General features: G+C 63.1%; 3 protein-coding genes across 3 annotated transcripts; all 3 read right to left on the bottom strand.

Moving 5' to 3' along the window:
- Positions 1 to 103: 103 nt before the first annotated feature.
- Positions 104 to 1,554, bottom strand: LOC135460952 (uncharacterized). The gene is made up of 2 exons (XM_064737930.1): positions 1,331 to 1,554; positions 104 to 1,042 (listed from the first exon to the last, which is right to left on the bottom strand). Exons 1-2 carry the CDS (start codon positions 1,343 to 1,345, stop codon positions 104 to 106), a joined length of 954 nt encoding a protein of 317 aa, XP_064594000.1. The 5' UTR covers positions 1,346 to 1,554.
- Positions 1,555 to 1,828: 274 nt separating this feature from the next.
- On the bottom strand, positions 1,829 to 4,930 carry LOC135460953 (uncharacterized). Its single transcript, XM_064737931.1, has 3 exons — positions 4,686 to 4,930; positions 3,736 to 4,120; positions 1,829 to 2,301 (listed from the first exon to the last, which is right to left on the bottom strand). Exons 1-3 carry the CDS (start codon positions 4,707 to 4,709, stop codon positions 1,829 to 1,831), a joined length of 882 nt encoding a protein of 293 aa, XP_064594001.1. The 5' UTR covers positions 4,710 to 4,930.
- Positions 4,931 to 6,580: 1,650 nt separating this feature from the next.
- LOC135460955 (uncharacterized) lies at positions 6,581 to 8,056 on the bottom strand. The gene is made up of 2 exons (XM_064737936.1): positions 7,947 to 8,056; positions 6,581 to 7,730 (listed from the first exon to the last, which is right to left on the bottom strand). The coding sequence occupies exons 1-2, from the start codon at positions 7,959 to 7,961 to the stop codon at positions 6,795 to 6,797; spliced, it is 951 nt and encodes a 316-aa protein (XP_064594006.1). The 5' UTR covers positions 7,962 to 8,056; the 3' UTR covers positions 6,581 to 6,794.
- Between the last annotated feature and the right edge of the window lie 1,523 nt (positions 8,057 to 9,579).

Below are 9,579 nucleotides of genomic sequence, written 5' to 3'. Positions count from 1 at the left end.
CGCAGATTTATTTCAAATCCTGTGCTGGGACAGTAGGAGTGGACAGGTGACAGCAGCATGTCCCTGATGGTGTCACCACCCCGATGACATCACAGTGGTGACATCACTGTCCTTCTAGCAGCCTCGGGATGTCCTCGATGGCTCTTTGGCACCTCTCGGCCACCGCATGGGCACCGGGGCCACCAGGGAGCCTGCGGATGTCCCCAAGTGTCCTCAGCAGGTGACGCGTGGCCAGGCGGCTGCTGGCCTCCCACAGCCGCTCGGCCTCGGCCACCTTGGCCACCAAATCCTCGGGGACATCAGGGGACGCCTCATTTGTCCCCTTCAGGGCGGCCTCGATGTCCCCGAGCCGGCGCTGCAGCTCCCGGGGGAACGCGGTGGCTTCGTCACACGCGGCCACCAAGCGCTCCAGCAGCCCCAGGGCCCCCTCTGCCCGCTGTCCCCTCCTGGTGGCCGCCTCCCCCTCGCTTCTGGCCACCACAGCCTCTTCCATGGCCTTGGTGGTCGCCTCCATCTCCTTGGCGGCGGCTGCCACCTGGGCCTCGTGCTCAGCCTCCGCCGAGGCCCCCTTCTCCTTGTCCGTGGCCAGTGGCAGCTGTCTGGCCTTGGCCACCAGGTTGTGCAGAGATGTCCCCCAGCGGGTGGCCATGTCCTGCAGGTCCCTGGCCCGGGTGTTGGCGGTGGCCGCGGTGGTGGCCTCCCTGGACGCCGTGTCCCTGCAGGCGTCACAGAGCTCGGTGGCCTCTCGGGCCAGCCGGGCCCAGCTGTCCTCGATCGTGGCCACCGACTCCCGCCAGGCACTGGCTGCGGCTGTCACATGGGCCCAGGTGGCCCCCAGGTTGGCCCTAAAGGCAGCCAGGGCCTGGCCCAGGGAGGTGACACCTTGGTGGTCCAGGGTGTCCTGGAGGTGACCAATGAAGGTCCCCAGGGCTGCCTGCAGGGACCTTGGGGACACGGCCAGCAGCACATCCCCGTATGGCCCGGCCACAGTGGCTGCCAGCTCACCAAGCGTGGCCACCACGGCCACCAGTGCCTCCAGCAGCTGTGGAGGGGACAGGGGAGGTGTCAGGGATCTTAGGACACTTGTGGCCTCCCGGGGTGGCCCCTGTGCCATCTCAGTGTCCCGTTTGTCCCATCCCTGGAGGGCTCTGCTGTCCCCTCTGTCCCTGTGTCACCCCCTCGTCCCCTCTGCCACCCTCGGTCCCTTCCAGCCCTTTGTCACCTCCCCCCTTCCCGCCACGCCCCTGTCCCCTCCTGCCCCTCCCTGTGTCCCCTCCGTGCCTCCACCGTCCCCTCCCCCCCTGCCCTTCCCGCGCCGGGATTGTCGCACCTCGCGGGGCTCCATGGCCGCTGGAGACACAACGGGGACTCTTTGGGGACACTCCGGGGACTCTTTGGGGACACTCCGGGGACACTCCAGGAGCCGCTGGCCGGGACAGGGGGAACACGCCCGGGGACACTCGGAGCACACGCGGAACGGGCACGGCCGGATGGGGGCAGGGCGAGGTGACGTCACCGCCCCCTCTGTCCCCCCCCGCCCGCGAGGCCAGGGCGGGGTCCCCAAAGCCCCCCCCTATGTCCCCAACGGGTCCCAATGTCCCCAATAGGAGCCCAATGTCCCTTCATGTCCCGTTGGGGACACTGGGGACACACCGGGTCCTGTTGGGGACACTTTAGGGACATCGTGGTGACCCAAAACGGGACAAAGGACGTCAGGGCCGCCCCGGTGTCCCCAAGGGAAGAACACGGGGGTGGCACCAAGGTCCCCAATGTCCCTCAGGGTGTCCCCGTGCCCCAGCGGTGACAGTGACACCCTCGTGTCCCCACCCTACCCCTGCCCCGCCAGTGCCCCCTGGGCCACCTCCAGCCTCCGCGTCACCTCCTCATGCCCCTCCCCCGAGGTCCCCAAGGCCACCACGATGTCCCCGAGCGCCCGGGCAGCGCTGGGGAAGCCCTGTCCCCGTGTCCCCCACGGTGTCACCTCCCTGTCCCGGGTGACAGCGGCCACCAACTTCTTCAGCGCCCGCGTCACCTCCTCCAGCTGCCCCAGCACATCCGCGGTGACCTCGTTGGTGGCCGCGGTGGCCTCGGCGCTGGCCCTGGTGGCCGCCACCCGCCGGGCGCGATCCCGCAGGCGCAGGGCCATGTCCCGCTGGTGGCCCGCAGCAGTGGCCAGGTGACGCCGCGATGTCTCCAAGCCCCGCCAGGCCACCTCACAGGACACGGCCACCATGGCCAGGGCCAGCAGCAGGTGACTGTCCTCAGCCACCCCCAGGGCGGCGCGGGCTGAGTCCAGGGACACTGTGGGGACACCACACAGGTGGCATCAGGAACACAGCAGTGCCACCAGTTCCAGCCCAGTGCCACCAGCCCAATGTCACCAACCCAGTTCCAGCCTGGTGTCCCCAGTCCTGTCCCAGTGCCACCAGCCCAATGCTCCCAGTGCCAGCCCAGTGCCACCGCCCCATTGTCCCCCTACCTATGTCACCATGCCAGTGTCACCAGTACCACATATAGCATCAGCCCAGTGTCACCAGTTCAATCCCAGTGTTCCCCACACCATCCCAGTGTCCCCTGTCCCTTCCTGATGTCCCCATCCCAGTGTCCCCTCCCAGTGCCCCCAGTCCTGTCCCACTATCTCCATACCAGTGTCCCCAGTCCTCTCCCACTGTCACCTGTCCCAGCCCAGTGCCACCAGTTCTGGCCCACTGTCACCACCTGAGTGCCACTACCCTGGTGTCACCAACCCAGTTCCAGCCCAGGGTCCCCAGTCCTGTCCCAGTGCCACCAGCCCAGTGCTCCCAGTGCCACCACTCCGTTGTCCCCATACCACTGCCACCGGCCCAGTGCTCCCAGTTGCAGCTCAGTGTCCCCACCCCATTGTCACCGTGCCAGTGTCACCACCCCAGTGTCACCAGTTCAATCCCAGTCTCCCATCCCGGGACAGGGGAAGGTTTCTACTGGTTTGTAGGGCTCCATGCTGGTCTGTACTGGTCTGTACTGGTTCCTGCATCCCTGGCTGCCCCATGCTGTTCCATACTGGTCCATACTGGTCTATACTGGTCAGGGAAGGGGAAAGTCTCTGTTGGTCTGTAGATATTCATACTGGTCCAAACTGGTCTGAACTGGTCCCCACTGCTCTCTACTGGTTCATGCTGGTCCTTGCTGCTCCATAGTGCCTTATACTGGTCTGTACTGGTCTATACTGGTTTATACTGGTCAGGGCAGGGGGAGTTCTCTGCTGGTCTGTAGATATTCATACTGATCTATACTGGTCCGAACTGGTCTGAACTGGTCCATACTGGTCTATACTGGTGTAAACTGGTCTGTAGTGCCTCCCACTGAGGCAGTACAGACTCACAGTACACAATACTGTCACAGTGTGCTATGAAGAGGCATACTGGTCTGAACCGGTTTATACTGGTCCATACTGGTCTATACTGGTTTGAACTGATATACACTGGTTCAGGCAAGGGGAAGTTCTAGTGGTCTGTAGATATTAATACTGGTCTATACTGGTCTGAACTGTCTCCCACTGAGGCAGCACAGACTCACAGCATACAGTACTGCCACAGTGTGCTATCAGGATGTATACTGGTCTGAACTGGTTTATACTGGTCTGAACTGGTTTATACTGGTCAGGGCAGGGGAAATTCTCTACTGGTCTGTAGATATTCATACTGGTCCATACTGGTCCATACTGCTTTATACTGGTCCATACTGGTTTTTACTCACGCACAGCCCCGCACAGCACCATCAGCCCCATGGTCAGCCCGTGCCCAGCCCGCAGCCAGCGCTGGCACCGCCGTGCCCGTCCCTCCTCGCGTTCCAGTGTCGTCGCTGCCGCCTCAGCCATGGCCCCGACCTGCCACAGCCGCTGCTCGTCCTCGTCCCCCAGGGTCCCCAGGGCCACCGCCGGGGCCACCGCAGCCTCCCGGGCCCTCTCCAGCCCCTCCCGGGCCACCCGGGCCTGGCTCAGTGCAGCCTCAGCCTCAGCCAGTGCCGTGGGGACATTGTCCGGTGTCCCCAAGGCCTCGGCCAGGGCCACCAGGGCCGCCAGGGCCCGGTGCTGTGCGGCCTCTGCCGGGGCCACCTCGGGAGGGAGGGCAGAGGGGGACACCTGAGGACAGGAAAGGGGGGTTAGGGGGGTAGAGGAGGGGTTGGGGGGATTCTAGGGGGGAGTTTGGGGGGTCCCAAGTGGGATTTAGGGGCTCCCAGATGAGGTTTCCCCAGGGATTTGTGGCTCCCCAGTTGAGAATTTTCAAAGATTTGGGGTTTCTCAGCTGCCCAGGTGAGGATTTGGGGGGTCCCAGGGATCCAGGTGAGGGTCTCAAGGGACTCCCAAGTGAGATTTGGGGGGTCCCAGGTGAGAATTCCCAAGGATTTGGGGTTTCCCAGGTGAGGCTCCAGGGATGTTTTGGGGTTCCCAGGTACCCAGGTGAGATTCTGGGGGGTTCCACTTGAATCCCCCCAGGAATCTGGGAGATCCCATCCCCTTTTTCCCCATCCCCGGCCCCTCGGAACTCCCCAGACTCCGGAACTTTCCACTTCCCTTTTCCCTCCCAGCCGCACCCGTGGCCCTGGGGATCCCCAAACTTCCCCAAATCCCCCCAAATCCCTCCCAAATACCCCCAGATCGCCTGAGGTACCTGCTGGGGGCAACCCCGGGGTTTTGGGGTTCCCACCTTGAGCTCCATCCTGGTCCCCATCCGGAGGTTGCGGCCGAAGTTCTGAGGGCAGAGGGCGTCGAGGCTCGGAGGAGGGAGGGCCCCACGCCCTGATCCTCCCCCGAGGGGCAGAACTGGGCCTGCCAGGACCTCAGGGAACCTTTCGGGGCTGGCTTTAACCCCTCAGGGCCTGGATCTGTCCATCAGGGCTCCATTTCCCTGCCAGGACCTCAGTGACCCCTCAGGGCCCCAATTTCCCTGGACAGGACCCTGATTTACCCCCATTCATCCTTTCAGGACCCCACTTACCCCTCAGGGCCTTCATTTATCCCTTCAGGAACCATTTTCCCCTCAGGACCCCATTTATCCTTCCAGGACCCCATTGACCCCCTCAGGGCCCATTTACCCCACCCAGGGCTCTGATTTCCCCTCCCAGGACCCTGATTTAGAATTGGTTTTGGGGATTGTTTATGAAGATCCAGCAGGATTTGAGGTCTGGGATTTAGGATTGTTTGAGGACCCAGGACTGGAGATCTTTTAGGATCGGATTTGGGGTGTCTGGCAGCATTTGGGATCTGGGATTTTTTGGGATCCAGGGTTTGGGATTTGAGAGCATTTAGAATTGGTTTTGAGTGTCCAGTAGGATTTGAGATCTGGGCTTTGGGATTGTTTGGTATCCAGGATTTGAGATCATTTGGGACTATTCCTTGGGATCCAGCAGGATTTAGGATCTGGAATTTAACACTTCTTGGGATCCTGGGTTTGGTGTACTTTTGGAATTGCTTGGGATCCAGAATTTGAGATAATTTGGGCTCATTCCTTGGGATCCAGCAGGATTTGGCATCTGGGGTTTGGGATTGCTGGGATTGGTTTCGTGTATCCAGCAGCATTCAGGATCTGGGAATTTTTGGGATCCAGGATTTGGCATTTGAGATAATTTGGGTTTATTCCTTGGGATCCAGCAGGATTTGCGATCATTTGGGAACTCTGGGATCCCCCAACCCCCACCCCCGATGTCCCCAAGGGGTCCCTTTTACTGCCCTTCCCATCCTCCCATTGATGGCCCCGCCCCTTTCCCACGCCCCATTCATGCCCGCCCCTTCCCTCACCTCAGGCCGCGCCCCCTCCGCTCCCCATTGGCTGTTGCTACCCCTCCCCTCCTCACCCCCTCAATCCCTGCCTCCCCCTGCTCCGCCGCTCCCCATTGGCCGACTAATGCGGGCCCGCCCCTCTATGGGCGTGGCTACAAGATCGATCGGCGTTGATTGACAAGTTCCGCTCAGCGGCGGCCCCGGGGGGTGCAGCCAACGCGGCCCGGGGGGACCGGGGAGGGGCTGGGGGCGTTTTGGGGGGGGTTCAATCAATGTGGGGGGGCCCGGGGGTTGCCAGGGGGTTCCTGGTGAGTGTGGGGGAACCCATGGATTGGGGAGTCGGGGGTGGGGGGGTCCCCTGAGTGAGGGAAGGGCGGTGAGTGGGGGGTCCTGGCACGCTGTGGGGGTCGTGGACTGGGGGGGTCCCAGCGCTTTGGGGGGTCGGTAAAGGGGAGGGAGGCAGTGAATGGGGGGTGTCGTGCTGCGTGGGGGTGCTCTGGTAAATTGGGGGGTGGGGACCTGGTGATAACGGGGGGATCCCGGCTGATAACGGAGGGGGAGACAGGACCGAGCCCCAGGGGACCATCACACTGCCGTTAAATTGAGTGCACGGTGCACACATGAGAAAATAGATTATTTTGTACCAACAAGCAGCCACAAGGAATTATCAATAATCAATAATCAAGTACCAGAGCAAAAAACTTGTGAAAGCATTTTTTTGCAAAAGCCAGTACTGAATTGCAGCAGCCAATTATTAAATTGTCATTTATGACACGGCTGTGCTGAAGGCACAGTGTAAAGCTGGAAGCTGCTGAGGGGTCTCATTCACCCCTGTCCCCTGTCCCTGAGTGTCCCTGAGTGTCCCTGGTGACATCACCCCAGGAAATCCCACCAGGATTTGGGACAGTATCAATGAAAATTCCTAGAAAATTCCCCAGATTTGTCTCAAATCCCATGTCGGGAGGGGAGAGGGGACAGGTGACAGCAGCGATGTCCCCAATGATGTCACCGCCCCGATGAGGTCACAGCTGTGACGTCACTGTCCCTGCAGCAGATTTGGGATGTCCTCGATGGCTTTTTGGCACCGCTCGGCCACTGCACGGCTGCCGGGGCCATTGGGGCCACCACGGCCATCATAGGGACTCAAGAGGAGGTCGTGGATGTCCCCAAGTGTCCCCAGCAGGTGACGCGTGAACAGGCGGGCGCTGGCATCCCACAGCTGCTCAGCCTTGGCCACCAAAGCCACAGGGACATTGGGGGGTGCCTCATTTGTCCCCTTTGGGGCACACGCGATCTCCATGAACTGCAAATCTATGTAACTGATAAACTCACCAGCTGAGTCGCATGCGTCCGCCAAGCGCTGCAGCGGCTCCAGGGCCACCTCTGCCCAATGTCTCCTCCTGATGGCCGCTCTCGCCCGCCTGGAGGCCACCACAGCCTCTCCCACGGCCTCATTGGTGGCCATTGCTACCTGGGCATCACGTGTGGCCCCCACTGAGGCCTCCTCATCCCTGTCCAGGGCCACCATGAGCTGCTGGGCTGTGGCTGCCAGGTTGTCCCCAGCTGTCCCCCTGCGGGTCGCCTTGTCCTGCTGGTCCCCGGCCTGGGCGTTGGCCGCATCCTCGCAGGCATCACAGAGGTGGATGGCCTCCCAGTACAGGTGGCCCCACCTATTCGCAAGTGCGTCCTGCAACTTCCACCAGGCTCTGCCCACAGCTCTCACATCAGCCCAGATGGCCCCCGGGGTGGCCCCAAAGGCGGTCAGGGCCTGGCCCAGGGAGGGGACACCAGGGAGGCCCAGGGAGGTGACATCACTGTGGTCCAGGGTCTCACGGAGGCTCCAGGTGAAGTGCCTCAGGGCTGTGTGCAGGAACTCTGGGGACACGCGCTGCTGCATGTCCCTCTGTGGCCCGGTCACGGCGGCCACCACCTCGGCCAGGGTGGCCACCACGGCCACCAGCGCCTCCAGCACCTGGAAAGAGGGCAGGGGAGGTGTCAGTGACCCGGTGGCATTTGTGGCCTCCTGTGGTGGCCCCTGTGCCCTCCTGGGGTCCCCTTTGCCCCTCCCTGAGGGTTCTGCTGCCCCTCTGTCCCTTTGTCACCTCCCTGTCCCCTCTGCCACCTCTGCTGTCCCCTCTGCCACCCCACCCCTCCCCCCCTCCCCCCCACCGCGCCGGGACTGTCGCACCTCTTGGGGCTCCATGGCCGCTGGGGACACTCCAGGGACACTCCAGGGACACTCTGAGGACACTGGTGGGGGGCGAACACACCCAGGTGACAGCTGGGGCGCACAGGAAGGCAGCGCAGCCGGAGAGGGGAAGCAGGAAGTGCTAAAGTCACCGCCCCCGGCCAGGGCGGGGTCCCCAATGTCCCCCCGGTTTCCTCGACGGGACCTCGATGTCCCCTCAGGGTCCCCAACAAGGCCCAAGTGTCCCCTCATGTCCTATTGGGGACACTTGGGACACACCAGGGTCCTGTTGGGGACACTGTGGGGACATCTGGGACATCGTGGTGAGCCAAAACGGGACAGGGGGGATCAGGGTGGCCCCGATGTCGCCAAGAGAAGGGCACAGGGGTGTCCCCAAGGTCCCCAATAGGACCCCAGTGTATCCCCAGTGTCCCCAGATGGACACTGTGGGACACTTGGGCCTTGTGGGGCCCAACACCAGGGCCATGTGAGGACACTCGGGGGACATTGGGGTCCCATTGGGAACACTGGGGGGACATTGAGGACCCTGCCCTGGCCCCACAGGTGGGGGAAGGGCAGGGGGGGACAGTGACATCATCATCACCTCTTCCCACTTCTTCCATCCGGCCGTGCCATGTTCCCGTGTGTCCCCAACTGTCACCTGGGTGTGTTCGCCCCCCAGAGTGTCCCCAGTGTCCCTGGAGTGTCTCCAGCAGCCATGGAGACCCAAGAGGTGTGACAATCCTGGTGGGGGAGGGGACAGGGGGCACACAGGGGTGACAGAGGGGACAGGAGAGTGTGGCAGGAAGGCAGGAGGTGACAGAGGGGTGGAGGGGACTGAGGGTGACAGAGGGCTGGCAGAGGTGACAGTGGGGGGTGGCAGGGGGTGGCAGAGGGGACAAGGGGGCGACAAAGGGACAGAGGGAACAGCAGAGCCCTCCAGGGAGGAGACAAAGGGACCCCGGGAGGGCACAGGGGCCACTGCAGGAGGCCACAAGTGCCACCAGGTCCCTGACACGTCCCCTGTCCCCTCCCCAGTTGCTGAAGGCGCTGGTGTCCGTGGTGGCCACCCTGGGCAAGGTGGCGGCCACCGTGACCGGGTCACACAGGGACGTGCGGCAGCGCGTGTCCCCAAAGTTCCTGCCCGCGGCCCTGAGGAGGTTCACCCAGAGCCTCCGTGAGACCCTGGACCACGGCGATGTCACCTCCATGGGCCACCGTGGTGTCCCCTCCCTGGGCTGGGCCCTGACCGCCCTCTGGGCCACCCTGGGACCAACTGGGCCGATGTGAGAGCTGCGGCCAAGGCCTGGCAGGAGTTGGTGGCTGCGCTCAGGGAGAGATGGGACCGGCTGGCCATGGAGTGCTCTGAGCTCAATGGAGCCTGCACGCACACGGGCTTCACCATGGCCATCGCCCGGGCCATGGACCCGCGGTATGAGGCAACCCGCCAGGATTGGGACATGGATTCGGAAGACCTGGTGGCCATAGTCCGGTTGCTGCCGGTGGCCCTGGGCATGGATGAGGGGGCCTGTGCAGGGGCTGTGCACGAGGCCGAGGGGGCTGCGGCCACCAACGAGGCCATGGGAGAGGCCGTGGTGCCTGCCAGATTGATAAGGGCGGCCACCAGGAGGGG

The sequence above is a fragment of the Zonotrichia leucophrys genome, unplaced genomic scaffold, assembly GCF_028769735.1.
Source record: "Zonotrichia leucophrys gambelii isolate GWCS_2022_RI unplaced genomic scaffold, RI_Zleu_2.0 Scaffold_135_121723, whole genome shotgun sequence".
Taxonomy (NCBI): domain Eukaryota; kingdom Metazoa; phylum Chordata; class Aves; order Passeriformes; family Passerellidae; genus Zonotrichia; species Zonotrichia leucophrys.
This window is presented reverse-complemented; position numbering and strand designations above follow the sequence as displayed.